General features: G+C 48.5%; 2 protein-coding genes across 3 annotated transcripts in view; one reads left to right on the top strand and one right to left on the bottom strand.

The window, feature by feature from the left end:
* Window positions 1–326: 326 nt before the first annotated feature.
* On the bottom strand, window positions 327–3914 carry LOC122122614 (basic proline-rich protein-like). The gene is made up of 4 exons (XM_042696893.1): window positions 3833–3914; window positions 2562–3283; window positions 1288–2228; window positions 327–873 (listed from the first exon to the last, which is right to left on the bottom strand). Exons 1-4 carry the CDS (start codon window positions 3912–3914, stop codon window positions 327–329), a joined length of 2292 nt encoding a protein of 763 aa, XP_042552827.1.
* Window positions 2163–27259, top strand: part of Traf3 (TNF receptor associated factor 3) — a 120377-nt gene continuing 95280 nt past the window's right edge. For both annotated transcript variants that reach the window (XM_042696859.1, XM_042696860.1), the window contains exon 1: window positions 2163–2291. The gene's annotated coding sequence lies outside the window, so the exon portion shown is untranslated. The remainder of the gene's footprint in view (window positions 2292–27259) is intronic.

Below are 27259 nucleotides of genomic sequence, written 5' to 3' on the forward strand. Positions count from 1 at the left end.
CGGGTCGCTCAGCCCCGCGTGCGCTGGAGCGCGGGCCCGGCCTGCCAGGCCAGGGCTGCCGCCTGCCCCGCAGTACTTCCTCCTCCTCTCGGAAGAACAGGATTGGCTGCGTGGACTGCTGCATTTGGTGAGTCACCCCCACATCTGCATGCAGGTCTCCGCAAGACGCAGCAGAAGGAACATGTCACGCTACGTACATTCCTGCGAGAAATGTCTTTGTCCAGAAACCCAGTCAGCGTGTTGTTCCGCGTTGCCATAGCGAAGGGAGAGCTCTGTCTTTGAAATGCCCGGAGGAGAGCGCGCTGATTGGCTCGTCTTGCCGTCCATCACGGCTGCCCAGCCACTAGACCTGCGGCGGCTAGGGGGCCCGCCCTCAAAGCCCTGGCCGGGCGGGGGGCGAGCTTCCTCTCCGCGGCCCCCCCAGGGCCGCACGGCTCAGCCGGCGGAGAGGAGGAAGGGGCTGGCGGGGGCGGCCGGGGCCCGGGCCCCGGCGGGAGCCGGGCGGGCGGGGGCCGGCGCCGGCCGCGCGGCAGATGGCTCGACCGGATGCGCCTAATCTGCTCCCGAACGAGGCTCTCGAGCTGGCGCTTTGGCAGAAAATGAAAGGCGCCTTTCCGGGCCGGTGGCGGCGTCTTTGCACCTTCTTCCCCGTGGTCCATTTGTAAAGAGCCCCAAACCGTCCGTCCCGGCGTGGGGAGTCTTCCTGAGTTGGGTTGTTCCCCGGTATGTCCCGCGCAGGGCGGCAGGTGCACGGGGGCGGGCGCCTGGGCCCCCGCGTGGCGGGACCGGGGCCGGGCCGGGGCCTGGGCGGAGGGGCCGGGGCCGTGGGACGGCGGCTCGGCCCCGGTCTCGGGGGCAGGGTCATCACGACGTCTCAACAGGCGGCAGGGGTCAGTCCCGGGGTCGGGGGGGGGTGGGGGAAGGAAAGAGCGCCCCTGAGGACTCGGGTTCGATCCCAGCCCCGGAGCCCACGTGGCCCGGCGGCGGAGGCTGGCCTGTCACCTCGGCCGTGCCCAGAGGGGGGCGCCGCAGGCCCGACTGAGCCCGGCCCGCCAGGCCCCTGGCCCCGGGCTGCGGAACGGGCACCTGTTGGGCTAATACAGCCCGAGATGCGGGTCCGATCAGCTAAGGTTCTGGAACATTCCACGGAGCGAAGTCGCACGGGAGGTGCCGGAGTTGCTGTCTCCAGACTCATGCACGAGAAGGCGGACCGGCGTGAGCGGGCCCGGCCTCGGCTCCAGCCCGCGCACCCTGGCCTCTGAAGTCCACCTGGTCTCCTCAACTGACCTGTGAACCCCCGGTGGCCGGGTCCGGCCGGGCCGCCGCCGCCCAGGGGTGGGCCCCACCCTGCGGGCTGGCGGGGTGCGCGCGTGCCGTGTCCTCAGGGGTCCCCGCTGCCCGCGGGGAGCGGGACCCCGGGCCACAGGGTAACCTTGGAGCAGACAGGGGTGCCCGGGAGGCGGGGTCTCCGGGGGCCGGGCCGGCTGGGAGCCCCGGGATCTTGCCACAGTTGGGCCGATCCGGACCGGACCCAGGAGCCCTTCGAGCCCCCTCAAGAGAGAGCGGGGCCAGGCGGCAGCCCAGCCCGGGCCCCGCGCGGGCCGGCCCCGGCGGAGCCGGGTGCAGCCGGCGCTCGCACGCCGGGGTGCGGCGGGACGGAGCCCGCGGGGTCGGCACGGGGGGAGCCGCGCGCACATGAGTCCCCGCGCGGCGCGCGCTCCCGGGGGCAGGCGTCGCCAGCCGGAGTGCGCGCGCGCGTGTCCACGGGAGCGGGGGTCCACGCGGCCTTCGTGGCTTTTTGATCGGGACGGCGGGGGAGGGCGCGAGGGCCCCGGGGCTCCGCGCGCGCCCGCGGAGCCGTCGTTAAGGCCGGCGGCGAGCGCGGAGCCCGGGGCCCTTAGCAACAGCCGCGGGCGCGCGCTCGGGGGCGGGGCGGCGCGTGGCCCGCGCTCGGGCTCCCGGGGCTCAGGCGCGCGCGCGCCGGGGCGGGGGCGGGGCGGGGCGGCGGCGCGCCGGGCGCGCGCCGGCGGCCGGCGGGGATTTCCAGCAGGCGGGAGGAAGTGCCAGCGCCGGGGTGCGTGAGGCGGCGCGGCGCGGCGGCCGCCGCGTGCGCGAGCCGGGTTGCAGCCCAGCAGGGACTTTCCAGCCGGCGGCGGCGGCGGCGGCGGCGGCGGCGGCCGCCGGCCCTTCCCCGCCCCCCGACATGGGGATGCCCGGGGAGCTGGACTCTGCGGATGGCGGCGGAGGATGCGCCGGGCGCCCCTGAGCCGGCCGAGCGGGCGGACCGCGGGGTAAGGGCCGCGCGGGCGGGCGGCCGGGACGCGGCGGGTGGGCCCGGGCGCCCGTGCTCGGTCGCGGCCAGGCTCCCCGCGCCCTCGGCGGCGGCGGGGGCGGCGCTGGCCCGGCGCCCCTCGGGTCCGGCCTGCCCGGCGCCCGGCTCGCCCGCGCGGGCATTCGCTTCAACTTTAGAAACTTTGTGCGGAAGGCCGGCTGCGGGCGCGGGGCGCGGGGCCCGGGGGCCGCGGCGGGGCGGGGCCCGGGGGCCGCGGCGGGGCGGGGACCGGGCGCCGAGGCCTCCGCCGGGCCCCGGCGTGGCGCCCGCGGCGCGGGGACGCGGGCCCGGGTCTGGCGTCCGCCCGGCGCGCGCCGCCCCCGCGGTGGGTTTTGAGGCGATTCTGAAAAGTTTCTCCTGAGTCATCGCTCTGCGGGCGAACGGCGGGGCCCGGCCGCAGGCCGAGGCCGGGGCCCGCGCCGGTCACCTTCGGGCGCCCCCGAGGTCGGGGTGGGCTCGGGGGCGGCGGGGCACCGCGCCCCGGGCGCCGCGGTCTTCCCGTGCGGCCCGCCGCCCCGCCCCCCGCCGCCCCGCGCGTGGGGACCGGCCTCGGCTCGGACCCTCGCGGGGAGCTGTGAAAGCCTTCCGTCGGAAGCTGCCACCCAATGGCACTGGGCGAAGTGCGGGCGCGGGCCCCGGCTGCCGCCGGCTGGGGCGCGGACCCCAGTGCACCTCCCGTTTTCTGCACGGAGCCCGGATCCGTGTTCAGATGAGCTAGCGCCGCGCGTGTGCGTGTGCGTGTGCACGCGCGCGCGTGTCCATATGCTATCGATCTATTTATTTCTGTGGAGTCATAAGGCCGCATCGAGGAGCCTCGTAGCGGTTTGGCTTCATTTGCATTCACAGCACACAACCGTGGAGGAGCCATGCTTTGTTCGTCCTCTGTGAGCACGCGCTGGGGAAGCCTTTGGACAGGCTGTTTGCCGTCATCTTGTAGGTGTCTGTAAAATCCTTGTTTGAAGAGATGTGCAGGTAGACCATCAGGTGGGCTTAAAAGAAAATCACCTAGTGTTGGAAAATGGCCTGTTGAAAAGACCGCATCCTAGGCAGGGTGTCTGGCAAAAAACTGGACAGCCAGCCTCTATTTCAAAGAGAGGAAACATTTTTCTTCGCTCTGTGTAGTGACATTCAGAAATTTAAGAATGACTTTTAAAGGTGAGAATTGTTTGGGCAAAGCGAAATAAACGTTATTCGTGTGAAAGCTGGGGAATGCTCGATGAGTAGGTGCTCATGGTAGAAACCACCAAGCCTCGGGTCTTCCATGGCTGGGTAAAATCAGACTGAATCTCAGATAAGGTTTAAGACGCAAGGTGTCTTACCCAGATGCGTCTGTTCAGCTGTCACCATGCCGAAGCCAGGGAAGCAGAGCTGGCCGGGGAGAATTTTAGCCTTTTTTTTTTTAAAAAGACATTCATGTGAATTTTTCTGTGAGGGGAGTGAAGACCATTTGTTTTTCTTGGATGCTCTCCAGTCTTTTTGGAATTAGTAAGATGGCCTCACTCGGAAGACTGCAGAGACACTCCACTAGAACCAGCCGCCAGTAGTGGTCACTTGCTTCTGCCAGTACCACCAAAATCTCCATGCTCCTGTTTGTGCTTTGAAGGCAGTCCTTCTGTTTAACGGAAGCATCCAAGCTGCAGCTTGTTTTCTTTGTGTTTGAATTTTTTTCTAAACACCTCTGCTACAAGCCCTTACATTTTTTTTCCAGTGTGCAAATCAAGAAGGTGTTTCTAGGGTATTGTCAGGATAAATATGCTAATGAGCCAAAAGATGAAAATGAGTTATAATTCCTTTAAAATCCTTTTTTTAGGATACTGAAGCTATACTTCAAGAAAGATAAAGGTGTCAGTGTGGTGTTGCAAGCCTGAGGTAGCTCCAGCACACAAAGGAAATTGCACTAAATTTGCCCAGCTCTGTTTTCTCATCTTGTCTTGCAAGGCTCTCCAAACAGCAAGTGATCTAACCCATCAAATGTTATGCAATAGCTCAATTTCTCTGCATGGTCAATCCCAGCACTAGTAACAGAGGAGAAGTCTCATGACCAAGGCCCACGCTGTCGATTCTTTAGAACCAGGACCCCTTACATTCTTCAGAGAGAAAGAAAAATTACTGTATTTTTTAATTTTTTTCAGATTCAGCTATTGTACCCAGGCTTAGGTGGACAACACTCTACCACTTGAACCACACTCCCTTCCCCTCCCCTCCCAGTTTTTTGCATTTTGTTTTGGAGACAGCTCCTCACTTTCTTGGGGCTACCCCTTGAACACCCAATCCTGCCTTTATCTGCCAAGCAGCTGTAATGACAAGTGTGTGTACCACAGCATGCTTAATTTTTTTCCCCCAGTCCTGGGCCTCGATCTTAGGGTTCTCTTAGCTTTTGCACAGGGCTGCTGCTCTGTCACTTAATGTCAGCTTTACTTTTGGCTTTTTTGTGGTTAATTGTGGATAAGAGTCTTATGGACTTTTCTGCCTGGGCTGGCTTTGAACCACAAATCTCAACTTTCTGGGTAGGATTACTGGCATGAGCCACTGGCATCGGACCATGATAACTGATTTTGGATACCATGGCAAACAGAAGAGAGCTACAGTGAGAAAGGAGGCCAGAGAATTTGAGATAGGAGGTGAGGCTAGGGCATTTGGAAGGTGGCCAGGGAGAGGCATCTAAGCCTGAATGGGGAATGGTGCTTAGTCTTTTTTTTTTTTTGGGTCCGGTCGTGGGGCCTGAACTCTGGGCCTGGGCGCTGTCCCTCAGCAATTCAGCTCAAGGCTAGCTAGCACTCTACCACTTGAGCCACAGCGCCACTTCCAGCTTTTTCCTTTTTCTGCTTATGTAGTACTGAGGAATTGGACCCAGGGCCTCATGCATGCAAGGCAAGCGCTCTACCACTGAGCCACCTTCCCAGCCCATGCTTAGTCTTTTTTTTGGTCAATCATAGGTGCTATCCTTGGACTCTTCAGCTCAAGGCAAGCGCTCTATCACTTGGGCCACAGTGCCACTTTTGGTTTTTCTGGTTGTTAACTGGAGATAACGTGTCTCACGGACATTCCTGCCTGGGCTGGCTTTGAACCGTGATCCTCAGATCTCAGCCTCCTGAGTGGCTAGGATTATAGGCGTGAGCCACTGGTACCTGGACATGCTTAGTCTTATGCAAGAGGAATGGAACCAAAGCTGAGGGCACTTGGAGGACTGTAGACATGAGGGCTTTAGAGCGAGGATTAGAGTGCTCCTGAGTACCCAGTGGAAAGACACATTCAGTTGAACAGAAGAGAAAAATGTAAGCAAACATGTATGTAATTTCTATCCATAATTAACAAAAATACAAAATGCTATCTAATTCTGGAAAGCCTTTATTTATTTATATTTTAAATTATTTTTAAGTAGTTATACAAAGAAGTTCCCGTTCTACAAAACAGTATATGAGTACAGAGTGTCTGACAACATTGTCACCCATCTCACTTTTTTTCTTTAATTGAGATTAGGTGATTACATAAATTTCACATATTTCACAATATGGTGGAATAGTGAAACTTAGAGTCATAAACACACTTTAACTTTCACAAGGCAAATTGTCATTATCATGATCTATACAGTTTGTGAATTCTATGAGCTTTTTTTTTTTTTTTCCTTTTGGTCAGTTGTGAGGTTTGAACTCTAGGCCTGGGTGCTGTCCCTCAGCTCTTCATCTCAAGGCAAGCACTCTACCACTTGAGCCACAGCGCCACTTCTGCAATTTTCTGTGTATGTGGTACTGAGGAATTGAATCCAGGGTTTCATGCATGCTAGGCAAGCACTGTACTACTAAGCCACATTCCCAGTCCCTGAGACTTATCTCCAGTTAAACACCAAAAAGCCAAAGTGGAGCCATGGCTCAAGTGGTAGAATGTTAACCTTGAGCACAATAGCTCAGAGACAGTGTCCAGTCCCAGAATTAACACACACACACATACACACACACTCTCTCTCTCTCTCTCTCTCTCTCTCTTCCAGGAAAGGATCAGGAGAGACAAACTAGCCTAGAAAGGAAAAGGTGGTGTTTCTAACTTACTTATTTAATTTTTTTTTTTAGTGGAAATTTGCTGGCAGCTAGGGATGTCATAAAAAGCAGGTGACTTGGCTTGGGATGTCAGGTTGGAGTTCTTACATTCTGTATTCCTTCAGATAAGCAGATCATTAACTGGAACTTGGGAGTCTTTTTCTCATTTAATTAATGTTCGGTTAATGTGCCCTGAGTTCCCATAATATTCTAGTTAGTGTGCTAGGATGAGCGAGGCACACATCTGTTTCTAGAGGTGGGCTCTGCAGAAATCTGGGACATCTCAGCCCTGTGCTTTTTTTTTTTTTTCTTTTCTTTTTTTAACTGTGAAAATACTGTACAGAGGGGTTACAATTACATGGGCAAGATAATGAGTACATTTCTTATCAAGCATTTTTGTCACCTCCTTTGTTTCCCCTTCCCCTTGGCCCTGTGCTTCTTGATGGGAGACACCAGAGCCCAATAGAAATTTGTTTGAACCACTGAGACAGGAGCTAGTGCAGGAATGATGAAGAAAAATGAAAAGTTACTCTTCTGCCCTTTGAGGAGCTATTTGGCTGAAAGAAGACTTGTTCTGAGAAAGGCACAATGTGCAGAGTAGTGGTTTGTGTTAGATAAGTATAAGTATGGTTGGAATTCACCACGGAAGAGTAGAGATCTTAGCCTGGTGCTGGTAGCTCATTCTTGTAATCCAAGCTACTTAGGAGGCTGAGATCTGAGGATCTTGATTCAAAGCCAGTCCAGGCAGGAAAGTTCATGAGATTCTTTTATTTTTGGCCAGTGGTGGGGCTTGAACTCTGGGCATGGGTGCTGTCCCTCAGGTCTTCAGTTCAAGGCCAGCACTCTACCACCTGAGCCACAGTGCCACTTCTGCTTTTTCTGGTGATTTATTGGAGATAAGAGTTTCACAGACTTTCCTACCTGGGCTGGCTTTGAACCTCAATTCTTAGATCTTAGCCTCCTGAGTAGCTAGGATTATAGGTTTGAGCCACTGGTGCCCAGCAATGAGATTCTTATCTCTAAGAAACTACTCAGAAAAAGCCAGAAGTGGTGCTGTGGCTCAAGTGTTAGCTCACTTGCCTTGAACAAAAAAAAGCTCAAGAACAGTGCCCTAATGCTGGGAATGTGGCTCAGTGGTAGAGTGCTTGCTTCGCATGCATGAGGCCCTGGGTTCAATTCCTCAGCACCACATAAACAGAAAAAGCTGGAAGTGGCACTGTGGCTCAAGTGGTAGAGCGCTAGCCTTTGGCTGAAGAATGAGGGACAGCGCCCAGGCCCAGAGTTCAAGCCCCACGACCGACCCTCCCTCCCCCCCCCCAAAAAAAAAATAGATGGTAACTTCTTTTGATGTCAATCTACCAAGGAAGATGTTGGGACCTGATGTTCTGATATTCTGATTTCCTTTCTAGTTGAAACACTGCTTCAGTGATAAAACCATGAAACCATATTTACTAGAATCTTAACATTTTTAAGGAGAGAAATGCTAAACTTATGAGCCAAGAAAGATATATGAAAGTAGTGGTGACATGATGAAATGTGGCTTTAGGGAGTCAGGACACCCCTCCCCGCCTTAGTTTTTGAGGCACGGTCTCAACATGTAGTCCAGGCTGCTCTGAACTCTGGACCTTCCTGCCACAACTTTAGTAGGTGTGCTCCTTTATGCTTATCCAGCCATAATTTTTTTTTTGACAGTTCTAGGATTTGAATTTAGGGCTGGATGCTGTCCCTGAGCTTTTGTGCTCAATGCTAATGCTCTACCACTTGAGCCACAGCTCCACTACTAGCTTTTGTGGTTAATTGGGGTCTCATGGACATTCCTACTGAGGCTGGCTTCAAACCATGATCCTCAGATTTCAGCCTTCTTAGTAGCTCGGTTACAGGCATAAGCCACCAGGTCTGAACTTCAGGACTTCTTTCTAGTTGCTAGGTAAGCATTCTACTTCTTGGTCCACCCTCCCCAGCCCTGGCCTATTGAAGTTTTTCATAGATTTAACTTTTACTCAGGAAAGTAAAAGCCTAGTGCCCATTACAATGCCTAGTGCTCATGACGAGGCCTGCACACACACATGAGGTAAAGGCTAGCTTGTTCGGCTTTCCTTTTCTCCTTCCACTGCTAGGCACATGGTCCGTCCTGTAGGGCCTCCTTTGACTGTTCTAGAAGGCATTATCTTGTCCTTGTACTTGGCAGATATTTGCATGATTGGAAACTTCATTGACACTGTGTGTGTGTGTGTGTGTGTGTGAGAGAGAGAGAGAGAGAGAGAGAGAGAGAGAGGAGAGATACTGGGGTTTGTATTTGCTCCGCTTATGTGGTTAGCTGGAACTTTACCACTGAGCCACATCTCCAATCCTGGCTTTTTGGTGGCTATTTTGGAGGTGGAGTCTTGTGGACATCTCTGCCTAGATTAGCCTTGAACCATAATTTCAACTTCCTGGGGAGCTAAGATTACAGGTAGGAATACTGGCTGATACTGTAAGTTTGGACTTTCTTGGAAGAACAGGGAGATTAGTTCTCTTGAGCCCTTCCTTGCCCACTAATTCCCAGAAGTCATAACTTTCTACTAGAAATTAAATTCTCTGCCTTTTAGATTAATGGAGCCTGTTCTTTGAAATCTTATTGTAGGGTAAATTAAATGTACAGGTTTCAGGAGACTTTTCTGTAAGAGTTTCCCCTCAGTGGGAATAAGGGCAAGCCCATTATGTTGTATCCTAAAATTTAATACAAATTTTACATTATACTTAGTAATATGTCTGTTTTAATATAAACACTTTTTGTTACCAATCTTGTAGCAAGTTCATGCTCTGGAAGATGCATTGTGTTTATGCATGGTTCTTTTGAACCTCTGCGGGGCCCTCCAATCCCACTTGGTGCTGTTGGGTTCCAAGCTGGTGGTGATACCGCTTTGAGGATCTGAAGCCCCGCCCCGCTTGCCTACAAGCGGATGAGCTGGCGGTGGAGAGCCTCCCATCTGTGAAGTGGGTATCACTGTGTGTTAACAGGGAGATTCATGAGAAAGCGTCTGACAGATGGTATTTCTCACAGCAGTGGGGATTGAGCCGTAGTAGCGTGAGGATGTCACAGTCTCGGTGTGTAACTGTAGTAGGACAGAGCTTGGTAGGAAATGTGTTTCCTAAATGGGAGGTGGCTAGGCTCAGTGTGCAGGTAAATGACTTCCATGTCAGATAATGACGGAGAGCCGGCCCCTTACAATAGTATCTTTTCTTCCTGCATTTTTATATGTTCTCAAGGTTTATCCCAGGGAAACTGTCTTCTAATTCCAACTAGGGTTGAGAATTACAGGTTGAACATTACTTTGTTTTTTGTTTTTGTTTTTTTTTGTCAGTCGTGGGGCTTGAACTCTGGGCCTGAGCGTTGTCCCTCAGCTCTTCAGCTTAAGGCGAGTGCTCTACTGCTTGAGCTACAATGCCACTTCTGGTTTTCTAGTGGTTTTTATTGCAGATAAGAGTCTCACAGACTTTCCTGCCTGGGCTGGCTTTGAACCGTGATCCTCAGATCTCAGCCTCCTGAGAAGCTAGGATTACAGGCGTGAGCCACTGGCGCCTGGCTTGAAGTCTGTCTTCTTGAGCACCATCATGACACCACAAATGGAAATCCTATATCTGACCTCATGGCTGGTCACAGGTAAAACATGGTAAAATACCCCCCTCCCCCTTTTTTTTTTTGTTAGTGATAGGGCCTGAACTCTGGGCCTGGGCACTGTCCCTCAGCTCTTTAACTCAAAGCTAGCCCTGTACCACTTGAGCCACAGTGTCACTTCCAGCCTTTTCTGCTTATGTGGTGCTGAGGAATTGAACCCAGGACCTCATGCATGCAAGGCAAGCACTCTACCACTCAACCATCTTCCCAGCCCTAATACCATGTTTTGTATAAAATTACCTACGGCTGTGTTCATCAGATGTAGATGAAACATCAATGAATGCTTATATTGACTCCATCGCTCCATAGGAACTCCATAGCTCCTGTCTGTCTATCTATCTATCTATCTATCTATCTATCTATCTATCTCAGAAAAAAAAATCCCAAATCTGGAGTTGGGAGTGTGGCTCAGTGGTAGAGTGCCTGCCTAGCATGCATGAAGTCCTGGGTTCAATTCCTCAGCACCACATAAACAAAACAAGCCAGAAGGAGCACTGTGGCTCAAGTGGTAGAGTGCTAGCTTTGAGCAAAAAAAGCTCGTGGACAGTGCCCAGGCTCTGAGTTCAAGCCCCTGGATTGGCAAAAAACTGTTCTGTGGGCAATTTAAACTGAGTCACAATCCAGTTTTAGATTTTATTCATATCCTGAACTTTCGGTTAGCTCCTATATAGTGTTTTAAAACAAACTGTTTCAGACATTTTTCTAGTCTTTCCCTGTTTTTTTTTTTCCTTTGTCACTTGAGGGGTTTGAACTCAAGGACTAGACACTGTCCCTGAACTTTTTCACTCAAGGCTAGTGTTCTACCACTTCTTTGGTTTTGTTTTTTTATTATTATCTTTAAGTAGTTGTCCAAAGAAGTTCCCATTCTACAAAACAGTTTATGAATACGAAGTGTCTGACAACATTGTCACCCATCTCTCCTAACCCCCCCACCCCTTCTTTCGCTTTTTTTCTTTAATTGAGATTAGGTGATTAGTGTTCTACCACTTTGAGTCACAGCTTCACTTCCAGTTTTCTGGTGGTTAATTGGAGATAAGAGTCTCAGCTGGCTTTGAACTGTGATCCTCAGATCTCAGCTTCCTGAGCAGCTGGAGTTACAGGTGTGAGACACCAGCATCCAGCTCAGTTTTTCCATTTTTTTCCAGCATGCTTCACCTGTATTGGCTTGTTTTTCTAGTCAGTGTGTCATTTTCTGAATTTTGGGTTAGTGTCTTGTAAATAACATCGTTATATCCTTTAATGACTCCAGTTAGGATGTGGGGAATAGCTCAGTAGTAAGAGTAGGGCCTTGGCCCATCATGTACAAGGCTTGGGTTTCATCTCCAGCACTGCAAACAAATAAAACTACATAAAAAAAAATTAAGATACTTTTACCCCTGTGGTTCAAATGTTGTTTACATCTTGCTGAGTAGTGGTCCCTAACGTGTTTCTTTCCCCTTTATCTCTTTTAATTTACATTTAAACGGGAAGTCTGTAATAATGATAGTATTTAGTCATTATGTCTTTACAGAGTTTTGCAAACATTAGCTTATTAGTGGTGAGCAAGTCTCTGAGCCTGGCACTCTGTGGAGAGCCCAGCACCCATTCATCTTGAGTTCAATTATAACTGCAAATTACTTAGGGGAATATAAGTTAAAGGCAAAGAAGCCCTCTCCACAGTTAGTGGGAAAATGAAGATGTTGGCTATTTGAGAGGAGATTTTTGTAAAACCACCGAGATGTGTGGTGTTTTTTGTTTTGTTTTATTTTTGGTTGGTGTTCGTTTTCTTTGTTTTTTCCCTTTTTGTTGGTCATGGGGGCTGAACTCTGGGCCTGGGCACTGTCTCTTAGCTCTTCAGCTCAAGGCTAGCGCTCTACCACTTGAGCCACAGCACCACTTCTGGCTTTTTTTGTTTATATGGTGCTAAGGAATCAAACCCAGGGCCTCATGTGTGAAGGCAAGCAGTCTACCACTGAGCCACAATCATGGCCCTGTTTTCTTTTCTTTCTTTCTTTCTTTTTTTTTTTTTTGGGTAATCCTGGGTCTTGAACACAGGGCTTGGTGACTATTTCTGAGTTTCTTTTGCTCAAGGCTACTGCTCTACCACTTGAGCCACAGCACCTCTTCTGGCTTTTTCTGTTACGGCACTGAGGAATGGAACCCAGGGCTCCATGCATGTTGGGCAAACACTCTACCACTGAACCACATTCCCAGCCCCACTGAGATGTTTTTTAACTTGGACCTAGGAAGTGCCTGTGGTTGCTGGGCCAAAGGTATGGGGCTTGTTCATGGCTATCTGTTCCTGTTCCAGGGAGTGCTGAGAATTGAGTTCATAACTTGATACACTTGATGGAAGGTAATGATTTTGTTGTGGTTCTTAGGCAAGTTAGCCCTCGAGGGTAGAAGCTGTTGTATGATAGCAAGGGCCACACGGTCTCTGTAGCTTTCTCCACTTTTTTTTTTTTTTTTTTTGGGTCCGGTCGTGGGGCCTGAACTCTGGGCCTGGGCGCTGTCCCTCAGCTCTTCAGCTCAAGGCTAGCGCTCTGCCACTTGAGCCACAGCGCCACTTCCGGCTTTTTTTGCTTATGTGGTGCTGAGGAATCGAACCCAGAGCCTCAGGCATGCAAGGCAAGTGCTCTACCACTGAGCCACCTTCCCAGCCCCTTTCTCCACTTTTCTACATTGAGGAATGTTCTGGTGTATATCAGATAAGTCTCTTGGGTTTAAATTACAGACTCGTTGTTGTTGTTTTGCTCCAGTCCTTAGGGCTTGAACTCAGGGTCTGTGCGCTTTCCTTTAGCTTTGTTACTCAAGGTTAGCACTCTACCACTTCCAGCTTTTTGGTGGTTACTTGGAGATAAGAATCTCACAGACTTAACTGCTCAGGCTGGCTTTGAACCCGGAGCCTCCGATGTCAGCCTCCTGAGTCACTAAGACTAGCACCAAAAGAGGAGGGGTAGTAGAAGTGGTTTTTTTGTTTGTTTTTGTTTTGGTCAGTTGTGGGGCTTGAACTCGGCCTGGGCGCTGTCCCTCAGTTCTTCAGCTCAAGGTAAGCGCTCTACTGCTTGAGCCACAGCACCACTTCTGGTTTTTCTAGAGGTTTATTGGAGATGAAAGTCTCATGAATTTTCCTGCCCGGGCTGGCTTTGAACTGCAATCCTCAGATCTCAGCCTCCTGAGTAGCTAGTATTACAGGTGTGAGCCACCGGCGCCCGGCTAGTCCCTAGCTACTTCTGACATCTGGCGACTAGATAGAGAAGTCAGGTGACAAAGGCAAGAATATAAATTCCTGTCCAGTTAATAGGTGGACAGGTATGGACACTAGCTGGGCAGGCTCCTTACTTCTATTGACCTCCAGCTCTGGTTAACTTTGAAAGGGTAGGCACAAAGTTGCTGATGTGATACCATGTCCTCTTACTCCTCTCCATGGTCCCTTGTTCCCCAGACTGGCTGAGTCTAGGTGCTCGTTGCTGGGATGGCTTATCCCAGTTGGTTGGTATTCAAGGAAATTTGAACTCAAGGACTGGGCACTGTCCCTGAGCACTTCTCAAGGCCAGCACTGAACCACTTTGAGTTACAATAGCACTTCCAGTGTTTGGCTGGTTCGAAATAAGAGTCTTGAGCCATGCTTCCAGCCTGGCTCTTTGCAGGTTAGTCTTAGGGATTTTTCAGCCCAGACTGGCTTTGAACTGCAATCTTTGCCATAAAAGCCCTTTATTATTTCCAATTAAAGCAACAAGGAGATCAAATAGAATAGAGCTCACCTGGTCCTTATCAAGAATTGACCATCAAATATTCCTCAATGACAAAACTTGTTAGATGTGATAAGAATTTTAGCACAGATAAGCCCAGTATTTTAGAACCACATAGTCAGTAGAATACACAACACAAAACAAAAAAGGCAAAACTCAAAACCTAAAATTTTTGACAACAATGTGTAGACATCTTTGCTAACAAAGCACATCAGATGGTTGGGCCTCATTTACCAGGGCCTATGAAAAGAGCAACTCGTTAGCAAGGTACCTTAGAATAGCTGGATGGAGAGTAAGCTTGGTGGAAGGTTAAGGGTCAGATGGGGCCAAACCCTTAACCCACCATGTGGCCAAGATGGCAAACTCAAGATGGCAAATTTCTGAAAGAATGCAAAGAAACCCTAAACAAATAGATCAAGCCTACATTGGCTAGCCTTTGAGAGGGAACCTAGACGGGGGTCCCCGGGACCCAGCCTGCGTGGCACTCTTCAGGGCACAAGCCAAAATGTAGAAAAGAGAAAGGGAGAGATAGGGAACATTGGGCATGACTGGCAGAGAGAGAGCAAAGAGAGCCTGAAAGCAAACAGACTTCTGACCATTTACCATTGCAGTGACAAAAACTGTCTACATCTGAGAATGGCATAAAAATGAGGCACTCTGGCTTTCCAGGGAGCGCAGGAGGCATTTCAAAGAGGTTTCACGGCTCAGGCGTAACTTGCAGCACCCCATTAAATGTGTGTAGGAGAGTCAGTGCGGTGAGTGAAGGAGAAGGCAGAAGCGGCGTCCAGCCTTCCCCCAGAGCCCTCTAGAGAGAAATGGCCAAGCCCCCAAACCAAGCGTCCTCGGCTTCAGAGGAGACCGGCCTTTCAGGTAAAGGCAGTAGGAGCTCTCTGGCGTGGCGCCACGTCTGGACAGAGACTGAGCAACAGAGAGCCGTAGAGAGTAGTTTCACTCACCAGGGTAGAGAAGTGGTGTGGACGTGGATGTGAAGGCAGCAATGGTATCGATGCGCTGTGTCCGCAGCAGACAGACGGGTTCACAAAAGGCCGCCAGAACTGTGGGGATTCCTCAGAGCAAAAAGGGAAAAGCAAACAAAAAAAAAAGAGGAAAAAACCTGGAGAGGAATCCCACCTATCCTGACTTTAAGCCCTTTATCTGAGTCACGGCACCATTTATGTTAGGTTTTTAAAAAGAGGTAGCTGAGTAAGGACAGCACCACACATGTGGTATTCGGGTATGGGGTAGGTTTATTCATCTTTCTGACTGGCACCAGGCCACGTTGGCCCTCCACGCGGCTGGGAAAGGCCTGGGAAAGAGAGAGCTGGAAAAGAGCTAGAAAAGCCCGTGAGACTCTTATCTCCAATTGACCACCAAAAAATCAGAAGTGGAGGTGTGGCTCAAGTGGTAGAGTACTACTAGCCTTGAGCAAAAGAGCTCAGGAATAGTACAGGTTCAAGCACTCAGCTGCCAAAAGAAAAAACAAAAAACAGTTAAACCAGGCACCAGTGGCTTAGGTCTGTAATTTAGCTTCTAAGGAGGCTGAGACACAAGGATTGTGGTTTAAACCAGCCTGGACAGAAAAGTTGGTGACACTTTTATTTCCAATTGAGCACTGAAAAGCTGGAAGTGGAACTGTGGCTCAAGTGTTAGTACTGTACTTTCATTGAGGAAAAAAAGACTTAAAGACTCAGGACTGACAAAAAAAAAGAAGTTAAGATGGTGAATTTTATGATACATGTATTTTAGAACAAAATGTGAGGATTAAAAGTGAAAATTTGCTGGGTGCTGGTGGCTCACGCCTGTAATCCTAGCTACTCAGGAGGCTGAGATCTGAGGATCCCGGTTCAAAGCCAGCCTGGGCAAGAAAGTCTGTGAGAATTAACCACTAGAAAATTGGAAGTGGTGCTGTGGCACAAGTGATAGAGCGCTAGCCTTGAGCTGAAGAGCTGAAGGACAGCGCCCAGGCCAGTTGAAGCCCCATGACTGACCACACACACACACACACACACACAAAAGTGAGAATTTAAGATAACATAAGATGTTAGCATATTGAAAGTGAAAATTATTGCCAAATGTATGTACATTTTACCCCATAGTAATTGCAGTACTTGGAAGGCAAGGGTAGGAGCCTTGAGAAGTCAAGCCCGCCTGGGCTGAATAGTGTTTCAGGGGGAAAAAAAGAAGATAATTCCTTTTCCCATCTACTTTCCTGAATGATTTCATAAAGGGAAAATACTTACTAGAGAGTTGAGTGACAAGCTTTCTTGGGAGTAAGGTCTGGCCCCAACAAAATACCTTACAGGTGGAAGGAGAAGGAAGGACATTATCGGAACATGACGTCTTTATGCTGGATGCCAATGGTCATTATAGGCATTCTATAATCCTAGCTACTCAGGAGGCTGAGATCGATTATGATTTGAAGCCAGCCTGGGCAACAGAGTCTGCTAGACTCTGCTTCCAGAACAACCAGCAAAACACGCCTTGCGGGAGGCATGGCTCCCATGGTAGAACACCAGCTAAGCAAGTGGGAAGACCCTGAGTTCAAACCCCAGGACAGACGAAAAAAAGTACAAAGGATAAAATGTCTAGGAATCAAAACTATAGTAAATCTGTACAAAAAGGAACTCCTACATTTAGATATCCTCTTTTCAAAGGAAGCAATTTTTGATCTGGCCATGGTAAACACATAACTAATCTTAGAACTTGGGAGTCTGAGCCAGGAAGATCAAAAAGTTCAAGGCTAGCCTGGGCCATGCAGCAAGGTTCTGTCTCAGAAAAGAAGGAAGAGGGGCTGGGAAGGTGGCTCAGGGGTAGAGCGCTTGCCTTGCATGCATGAGGCCCTGGGTTCGATTCCTCAGCACCACATAAGCAGAAAAAGAAAAAAGCCAGAAGTGGCACTGTGGTTCAAGTGGTAGAGCGCTAGTCTTGAGCTGAAGAGCTGAGAGACAGTGCCCAGGCCCAGAGTTCAGGCCCCACGACCGGACACCCCCCCCCCCACCCCCCCCCACCCCCCACCCCCCCCCCACCCCCCACCCCCCCCACCCTCCCACCTCCCCCCCCCCCCGCCAAAAAAAACACAAAAAACAAGAAGAGAAAGCAGATAACTTTTTGCATATACATTTTGGTAATTTAAATTCATATTTTAGCACTTTAGTTTTATCCCACTATTTATCAGGAATAATATTCAGATCTCATCTCTTTGAACAGTTTTCCCTGGACATTGTAAGGAGCTCCTTTTCTCTATAGTCTCTTAGCTTTTTTCCTTTGTAGCCGACAATGTATTATCACCTGAACTTCCGTATTAGGAGAGTGCCAGACATGTGGTAGGTACTGAAGTGTTTGTATAAATGAATCAGAATAGTCCAACAATTTCTTTGAGACAAAATTGACTGACATACAGTTAATCATTTTAAAGTGTGCAGTGCAGTGGTTTTACCAATAGTCACAGTTCTCTCTAGTTCTAAAACTTTCTCATCACCTGATACCCACTTAGTTGTCATCCCATTCCTCCTCATTCTGCTTCCTCCTCTTGTCTGCTGTCTCTGTATTTTGCATGCAGTGTATTGAAGCATGCAGTGTGTGAGCTTTGTGTCTACCTTCTTTTACTTTGAGGCATATCTAAGTTGTATTTTATTTTTATGATGGAGTAGGAATGTATTTGTGTATATACCACAATTTTCCAGTTCTTTTGTTTTCAACCTTTTAACTATGAATACTGCTGCCATAAGTATTTGTGTACAGGTGTCCAAATAAATGCGTTTTTGTTTTTTGTCATTCACTGAGCTTTAACTCAGGACCTGGGCACTGTCCACTTTGAGCCACTGTGCCACTTCCAGTTTTCTGGTGGTTCATTTGTGATAAGAATCTCATATTTCACAGACTTTCCTACCAGGCTGACTACTCAGCCTCCTGAGTAGTTAGGATTAGAGGAGTGAGCCACCAGCACCCGGCTGAAGATGTGTTTTTATTTTTTTAGTTTATATCTAGGAATAGGATTACTAGGAATATTCTAAGTTTGTGTTTAATTTATTCCCCCAGCAGTGTTCTAGTACAGAAATTGGAATACTGTACATTTCACTAACACTGCTGTTTTTTCTTTCTGATTAAAGCTATTACAATGAGTGTGAATTGTACAGTGAGTGTGAAGTGTTAATCTCATTGTGGTTTTGATTTGTAGTTCCTTGATGACTAATTATATTGAATGTCTTTTCATGTCTTTTTTTTTTTTTTTAGAATGTCTATTCAAGCCCTCTGCTTGTGTTTTAATTGGGTTGTCTTTCTCCTGAGTTACCAGAGTTTTTATATATTCTAGGTATTAAACCTTATTCAGTATATGATTTGCATGTTTGCTTCCATTCAGTAGAGTTTTAAGTGCTGCTGTGGAACTCGGCCTTTTTTTTTTTTTGGTCGGTGGTGGGGCTTGAACTCTGGGCCTGGGCGCTGTCCCTCAGCTCTTCAGTTCAAGGCTAGCCCTCTACCACTTGAGTCATAGCACCACTTCTGGTTTTCTAGTGGTTTATTAGAGATAAGAGTCTCACAGACTTCCCTGCCCAGCTGGCTTTGAATCTCTATCCTCAGATCTCAGCTTCCTGAGTAGCTAGGGTTATAGGTGTGAGCCACTGGCGCCCAGCTTTTTTACTTTTTTTGTGTGTGCTGGGGCTTGAACTTGCCATGATCTACTGGGGTGCCCAGCATCTTCTTTAATTTTGTCAATATTTTATAGTTTGAATATACAAATCATCTATCCCCCTGGACAAATTCATTCCAAGGTATGTTGTCCTTGTGTATTCTACTGTAAATGGATTGTTTGCTTAAATTCTCAATTTGGATTGTGTTGGTTTGATGCCCTATAGCTGTGCTGAACTCATGTTACCTTGAGGAGTTATTTGGTGGAGTCTTGCCACGCCGACCCCAGTAGAGTCTGCTTAGCATGGGAAACCATCTATCAGACCATGATAGGGGCTTCGAGACCTATCTCTGAGTCTTGGGACTTCACCGAAGTCTACCTCAGAGAATGGGGCTTTACAGAAACCTATCTCCAAGTTTTGGGACTTCACCGAAGTCTACCTCGGAGAATAGGGCTTCTAAGAGGCCTACTCCTGGGAAAAGGCTGGAAAAACCCCTGGGAAAAGATGTGTTTCTGCCTTTCTTCACTGCATAAGAGTGCCTATTAATCTTTTACTGCTTCTACTGCTCTTTGTACTTGCTCATTGTCAACGTTCCCTTATTCAAAGCTCTTTCTTAAGAGTGTTGACGACTCCAATATCTGATGAGTGTCTTAAAAATATGACTAACTCACCAGAGTTAAGTGCTAACCTGAAACCCCTTTTATGGAGGCTAGTAGACAAGTCATAAGTAAATATTGGGGGTTTCATGATGTCATTTCAGCAGAAGGAATTGTTTGTAAGAGATTTACAAGAAGCTGTAGGCTCGGCTAGAATAGAAGGAATGTATGGCAATTGCTGAGATAACTACTTAGGAGAAAGAACTTCTTGTTACTCTCTTTCATTTACTAAAAGACTTGCTAGATGTAGGCCTAGGTGACCTTGCTATTGAGGAAAGAACAGGAAAGATCTTATGGGACAGTTAAGGCCTCTATAGAAATAAGGTAATGGTTAGTTGATGACAAAACATCGAAACCCATTATATTTCTTAGAGATAAGCCGGAAACAAGTGCCTATCAGGTGACCAGCTGGTGACCACCCAAGAAAGAAGCCCTGCAGCAAGATTGTGTAACCTTTTGCCCTTCCTCATGGAGACTTTTGCTATAAAAGTTTGTTATCCTCTGCATTAAATCGCACTCAGCATCCACTCCTAATGTGTGTGAGTTGTCTGTTTGCCATCTCCCCACCTATTCCAGGTTCCTCCCTTAGGTGTCCTCCGTTGTCCCGACAGAACCCGGTCCGCGGCAGAGTCTGTGGAATATTCTTTATGTAGAATCTTGCTATTTCCAAGTAGAGATAGGACACCTCTACTTTACAACTTGGATGCCTTGTATTTTTTTTTTTTTTTTTTTTTTGCCTAATTACACTGTCTAGGACATTCTGTAGAAAGATGAGTAGTAGTAGTAGAAGTGAGCATCCTTGTATTGCTCTGATCTTAGGGGAAGCTTTCAGTCTTTATTGGTTATCATGAAGTTAGCTGTGAAGTCTAGGAGGTAGCGCAGTGGTAGAGCACTAACCTAGCACATGCAGATCCATGGGTTGGATACCATCAAAGGAAAAACATGTTTAGCTGTGGGTTTTAGAAATAATAGCCCTTTGTTATATTAAGGAAGTTCTGTTCATTTCTGAGTGCATTTAAAATTTTTTTTCTTCACCTAGATCATCCAGGTACATCCCTTGGAATCTGGTTAGAATTAACTTCTGGTTGTTTATGTACAGAAGGGATCGTTTGCATGGGCAGAGGTGTGAATGCATATGTGCTAACAAAGAAATCTCATTTTCTGTTCCCCCTCCCTTTTCAGCCTGGCTCCTCTGAGTCAGAGCAGATGTGATGAGGCCACGGGGCAGATTTAAATAATGAAACAAGAAGTTGCCTCCTGGGCTCCGGAGGAGCAACGTGTGTGGATTAATGAGGGCAGAGTGCCTGCCTGGGTCCTGTGGCCACCTTTGCTTGCGGCTGCACAAAGAGCCCCGGCAGCCCTGCAGGGAGACCACTGGGCAAGTCACAGGCACCAGGGGAATTCTGGGAGCCCTAGCCACTTATTCCTCCCGCCCCTTTCCCTCCCCTCCCTCGCCTGACTCCTAAACGAAGTCAAGAACTTCTGTTCTTCTTGGTCTGTGGTCTCTGCCCACAATAAAGTTATATTTGAATATTTTGAATAAGTGCTTGCTTTTCATTGTCCTTTGTTGTTGGTCGTTGGACTTGAACTTGGTCTGAGCGCTGTCCCTCAGCTCTTCAGCTCAAGGCAAGCGCTCTACCGCTTGAGCTACAGCTCCACTTCTGGTTTTCTAGTGGTTTACTGGAGGTAAAAGTCTCATGGAGTTTCCTGCCTGGGCTGGCTTTGAACTGCGATCCTCAGATCTCAGCCTCCTGAGTAGCTAGGATTACAGGCGTGAGCCACTGGCACCCAGCATTCCTTTTTTTTTTTTAAATCCTAAAAGCTTTCTGGTCTTTGACATATTAAAGGGGATAAAATCACTGCTTTCTTTGAGCCTCTGGGATTGCTTTCATGTGTGTGTGATTTTTTTTTTTTTTTGTTGGTTGTAGAGCTTGAACTCTGGGCTTGAGTGCTTTCCTTGCACTCTTCAGCTCAAGGCTAGCACTCTACAGCTTGAGCCACAGCGCCACTTCCTCTGGGATTGCTTTTAATATCACTTGCTTCTCTGGTTCATAATTCCCTTTAGTATTCTCTGAGCCACAGTCAAGTGACTGAGCCTGGAGGCGGCCTGAGTGGGGCTGAAGAAAGGATGAACATTTCCTATACATGATGACATATACTCAGCCTGTCTTCCTGTGTTTTATTATGATTAGGTCTTCCTTGCCTTGAGATAAATTAATGTAGTTGTTTTCCAGTTTGTCTTAGCGTGAACGGTGAGTCATGGTTCAAGCTGAAAAAGTTTCTCCAATAAGACCTCAGCTCCACATACAGTAGCTCTAGCTCTGTTAGGTGTGACACTTTTTTTTTTTCTTTTCTTTTTGCCAGTCCTGGAGCTTGAATTCAGGGTCTTCCCCTGAGCTTCTTTTGTGCAAGGCTAATTAGTGCTTTAGCACTTGAGCCATAGCACCACTTCTGGCTTTTTCTGAGTAATTTATTAGGGATAAGAGACTTTTCTGCCCTCACTGCTTTGAACCTTGATCCTCAGATCTCATCCTCTTCTTCTGAGTAGCTGGAATTACAAGTATAAGCCACCAGCACCTGGCTAAGTGTGGTACCTTTAAAATTAACCCATTTTTGTCTCTGTGTAATTTTGGGCACATGGAGAATGTACAGGTGGGAAAAAGTTGGAAAGGAGGGGTAGAAGGGCAAGCGGCTTTCTTCTTGTCAGGGCCCAGTGACAGAGACACAGTGGAGAGTCAGAGCCACAGCTTAGTTCCCTCTGTCTTGATGACTTTGGATGAGCAGCATAACCTGCTGTGGAAGCCCTCATTTTCTTATAAGGGACCAGGACTTGGTCTTTAGTGTAGTATGTCTCGATGGGTGTCAGAGTTGTTAAGATACAGTGAACTCAGCATAAATGAATTCACCACAAAAATGAAAAATTACTTCTAAAGTTAAAGGAAAGAAAAGCCATGTCCACCAAACATTTACCAGTTTGGCATGTATTTACTGTATGCCTGCCTAGCTTTTTAAGTATGGAGTATATTTTTTTGTTCTAAGTATAAAAAGAAAAAAACACTAGGATGAGTGCTGGTAGCTCACGCCTGTAATCCTATCTATTCAGGAGACTCAGATCACAGTTTGAAGCCAGTCTGGGAAGGAAAGTCCAGGAAACTCTTTTATCTTCAATTAGCCACCAAAATGCTAGAAGTGGAGTTGTGGCTCAAATGGTAGAGTGCTAGCCTTGCACCAAAAAGCTGGGAACAGCAAGCAGGCCCTGAGTTCAAACCCCACCCACAAGCACCCAAAACAAAAGCAATTCAGCTGCTAACTTCAACCTGGAACTTTGTGCTTCATGTAAGAGGCAGCAGAAGAAACGAAAAGGCCAGATCACAAGATGAGTAAGTCAGTAAGCAAATGCTTAGGTCAGAAAGTTCTCTGTTGTGACTACATGAGGGATTTTTCCAGAACCAGCACTAGGGTAGGACGTGGGCTAGAGGACACAGGAGTCATGGCAGGAATGAGCTGACTCCAGGTGTGGGAGATGGTGGCTAATGGGGAGCACTGGAAGGAGAATTAGGAGTTTGGGGTTGGGAGGCAGCCAGCTAGCACACAGCCTGTGCACAGTGGAGGGAGCGGGCTGGGTGACTTCCTGGGTCCCCGTCCTTTAATCTTAGGGTCTTGGGAGCACGGTTTAGAGATCTATACCTCGACCTTGTGCATTTGTACTTCGGCTAATGAACCCACATGCGCAATGTAGCCGCAGGGTAAATGTCGGAACTTCTTCCCATTAGTCTTCAGCTGGACGTTTCTGTTCACTGCCAGGCAGCGCTGTTTGTGAGTTCACAAGGACTTGCCCTCAGTGTGGTGGTGTTAGGATTTTGTTGGATTCAGAGGAGGGGAAAACGCTGTGGTCCGTGGAGTCTGGCACGGGGCATTCCTAAATTCATTCAGGAATTTAGTAACACATTGTGGTTACCATAGGAGGCCCCCCACACCTTGGTGGGAAGGAGGAGTTCTGGGGGAGCTCAGGAAGGGGCTTGTAGGGTGCCCTCTTGGAGTTTTCCTTCATTACTGACTTATTTCTGTTGGGTGATTCTGAGTCCTGGACACACATTAGAAGGAGTAGACAGCCACAAAAACAGAGGTCCCCATATAGATAGATAGAGATAGATCCTCATCTGTGTGTGTGTGTGTGTGTGTTTGTGTGTTTGTGTGTGTGTGTGTGTGTGTGTGTGTGTGTGTAGAGACAGACAGAGATATATATATATATATATATCCCCATATCTCATATCCCCATGTATCCTCCTCTCTCTATAATATATACTAATTATCTATATATAATATTTACTAATTATCTATCTATCTATCTATCTATCTATCTATCTATCTATCTATCTATCTATCTATCTATCTATCTATCTATCTATCTATCTCTTCTTTTGTTGGTCATAGGGCTTGAACTCAGGGCCTGGGTGCTGTCCCAGAGTTTTTTTTGCACAAGGCTAGTGCTCTACCACTTGAGCCACAGTTCTACTTGCAGCTTCTTTGGTCCTTAATTGGAGATAAGAGTCTCATGGACTGGCTTCAAACTGAGATCCTCATGTCTCAGTCACCTGAGTAGCTAGGATTACAGGTGTGAGCCTGGCTCCCAAATAATATTATCAGTTAAGATTCCAGAAATGCCTGGTGGCATACATCTGTAATCTTAGCACTTGAGAGACAGAGGTAGGTTGAAGGAAGCCAAACCCTGGCTACAAGGTGAGCAGTAGGAGGCCAGCTAGAGCTACAAAGAGACTGTGTCAAAGTAGGGGTGAAAGGCTTCTTTGTTATTGTTGGTGGTGGGGCTTGAATTCTGAGCCTGGGCACTGTCCCTGAGCTCTTTCACACAAGGCTAGTGTGCTATACTTTGAGCCACAGTTCCATTTCCCATTTTCTGGTGGTTTATTGGAGATAAGAGTTTCACGGACTTTCTTGCACGGCCTGACTTTGAACTGTGATCCTCAGATCTCAGTCTCCTGAGTAATCAGGATTACAGGTGCGAGCCACTAGCGCCCAGCTATTCCAGGAAGGATTATGACCTTTCCTGTGCACAGAAAAATCTGTATTGAGATTGATGCTTTTATTATTATTATTATTTAACATCTTCATTACTTGTTTTCAGTTTTCTTGGTCCTTAGGGGGGAGTATTTTCCCTATGTGTGTGTTGAGTGTTCTTTGGCTTAGCTAATATAGATACTTGGCAACTATTTTTTGTTGTTGTTGTTGGTCGTGGGGCTTGAACTCTGAGCCTGAGCGCTGTCCCACAGCTCTTCAGCTCAAGGCTAGCGTTCTACCACTTGAGCTACAGCGCCACTTCTGGTTTTCTGGTGGTTTATTGGAGATAAGAGTTTCACGGACTTTCTTGCCCGGGCTGGCTTTGAACCGTGATCCTCAGATATCAGCCTCCTGAGTAGTTAAGATTATAGGCATGAGCCACTGGCGCCCAGCTTGTTGTTATTGTTGTTGTTTTGCCAGTCCTGGAGCTTGAACTCAGGGTCTGGGTGCTGTTCCTGTCCCTGAGTTTCTTTTGCTCAAGGCTAGCTCTACTACTTGAGCCACAACACCACTTCTGGCTTTTACAGTCTATGTGGTACAAGGAATTGAACCCAGGGCTTCTTGCCTGCTAGGCCACATTCCCAGCCCTGGCAACTAGTTTGATCTAATCATCAGAAAGTCAGTCTGGATACCACCATCACTAGTCGCATCAAGAGGGATCTGGAAGGCAGAATCCACTAAGTGCTTACTTTGTGTGTGTGTAAGTCTGGAAAGTCAGAGCCCACTGAGAGCTTGCTCTTAGATAGGGAGGGAAAAGTTAGGACCTCAAAAGCTCTGGTAAGCTGGTGTGGGCATCACATATTACAGTTGTCTGTAACGCTTTATAAAGTGTGTTAGAGATCCTGGTTTTTTTTTTTTTTTTTTTTTGGTCCAGTCATGGGACCTGAACTCTGGGCCTGGTCACTGTCCCTCAGCTCTTCAGCTCAAGGCTAGCGCTCTACCACCTGAGCCACAGCGCCACTTCCGGCTTTTTTTCTTTTTGCTTATGTGATGCTGAGGAATCGAACCCAGGGCCTCAGGCATGCAAGGCAAACGCTCTAACACTGAGCCATCTTCCGAGCCCAGATCCTGGTTTTTCTGAAGCGATGGTGTTCTCGAAGACGGTGGCAGGGAGAAGAGAGTCCATGTGAGACGGTAGTTGTCCTTGGCCGTGGATTCGCTGCCCCTGACTGCAGAGGAGCACGGCAGGGGTGCTGCCGGCCTGGCTCTCCTGCCCAGGGCTTCCATTGCGTCCTTCTTAGCAGAAGGCGGGACAGGAAGGAGGTGCCGGGGGGTCCCTGAATTCTGCCCTCTCTGATTATACCCAGTTTTATCTATGGAGAGAATCATCTTTATGTTTATGTCAGCCAGGTGGTTTCCTTGGGAACCATCAAAGAGAAGAGGCGGGTAATGTGTTCCTGCACCTAGCATGTGAGGCACCCCTATAGCTCATATTTAGGTCCACTCTCTGAAGGAAGTGTCAACTTTTATTTGTGTGTGTGTGTGTGTATGTGTGTGTGCGCACGTGCGCACATACTCATACATGTGTGTCAGACCTGGGCTTGGACACTGGCCCTGAGCTTTTGTGCTCAAGGATAGTGTTCTACCACTTTGAGCCACAGCTCCACTTCCAGTTTTTGGAGATAAGAGTCTCATGGACTTTGCCCAGGCTGGCTTTGAACCATGATCCTCAGATCTCAGTCTCCTGAGTAGCTAGGATTATAGGAGTGAGCCACCAGCGCCCAGCTCAGCTAGAACTTTTTGCTTCCTTCCTGCTACCAGACAGAGAGGAAGTCTAGGGGGAGGGTCATTCATTGACCCCTTTCCCTTATATTTGGTCCCTGGTGCTCGGTTGTTCCTACTGTTTTATTTTTATTTTTTATCGTTCATATAAAGGTGATGTACAGAGGGGTTATAGTTAAATAAGTCTTTTTGGACAGTGTCACCCCTTCCCTTGCTCTCTCCCAGTGTTCCCTCCTGTCCACACCCACAAGTTGTACAGTTCATTTTCAGTGTAGTGTCTAGTGGGTACCACTGCTGCGTTTGTTCTCCACTGCTTTCCCCATACCTTGGTTCCCCAGCCCGGCCAGCGTTTCTGCCAGGCTGGGGTTGCAGATGGCCTCTCCCCTTCATCCCAGCCCTGCCATGCTCCCTCCATGTGCAGCCTTCCCTGAAAGGCTGTACACATCCTCTCTGGGTGCCTGCCTGCTCTCTTGCCAGTTTGTCATCTTCCTGCAGACGCTAGTCCTGCTAACCCATTTCATACTGGTGCCTACTGGTGCCCTCAGACCCCAGGGCTGTGCCTCTTGCTGCTGGCCTGTTGGGAGAACCCTCTCCCGTTCACGTGGAGGAGGTGGGGGTGATTCACTGGGACCCACCCTCCTTCCCGCAGAGTTGGGGTTTTTGCATAGGGGATTTTTCTGTCAGCTATTTTTTCCTCACTTTTTGGAGTACGAAAAGAACTGAGGCCAAAGTGGTGAGGGGTGGGGGGGACAGTGGCTCCTCCCCTCCCCCCCCAGCGGGGCTCTCAGACCCTGGCTGCCCTGGCCGCCTTCAGAGAAAGAGCCACATACGGATGCCGTCAGGAAGCTTTTGAAGTAGAGCTTGCTGTCTTACGTGGCTTTTCTCTTTTTTTTTTTTTAAAAAAAGGAAATGGAAACTTGTATGACTGCATTGGCATAATTACAGCAGCATGCAGATCAGTGCTGGAAGGGAGCTGAGGCAGTGCACTCAAAGGGTCTCTGCTCTGAAAGTCACGTCCAAGATGCATGCAGTCTGACGCGGAGGAGTGCATGGGCCGGGTATTGGTATTTAACCAGAAGTTGCATTTACTTGTTGCCTGGTGTTCTGAATGAACAGTTTGTGGGAAGGTTCCTTGTTGGCCTTCTCAGGCTGATGCTGGAGAATTCTAAAGTTTCTGTATTTATGAAAAATAAATATAGAAGGACTATGCTAGTCAGATGTTAGAGGGGTTCTGAGACAGCCGAGAGAAGGCACTTCCTGAGATGTTATTTAAAATGACTTGTTGGTGACAGAATTTTCCAAATTGCTCTAAGAAGCAGGTCTTGGATGGTGACCTATTTTTTAATTCTATCTTTATTATCTTTTAGTAGTTATACAAACAAGTTATCATTCAGTGAATCAATGTGTAAGTACAGTGCACCT

The sequence above is a fragment of the Dipodomys spectabilis genome, unplaced genomic scaffold (assembly GCF_019054845.1).
Source record: "Dipodomys spectabilis isolate Male_0828 unplaced genomic scaffold, ASM1905484v1 ptg000212l, whole genome shotgun sequence".
NCBI classification, from domain to species: Eukaryota; Metazoa; Chordata; class Mammalia; order Rodentia; family Heteromyidae; genus Dipodomys; species Dipodomys spectabilis.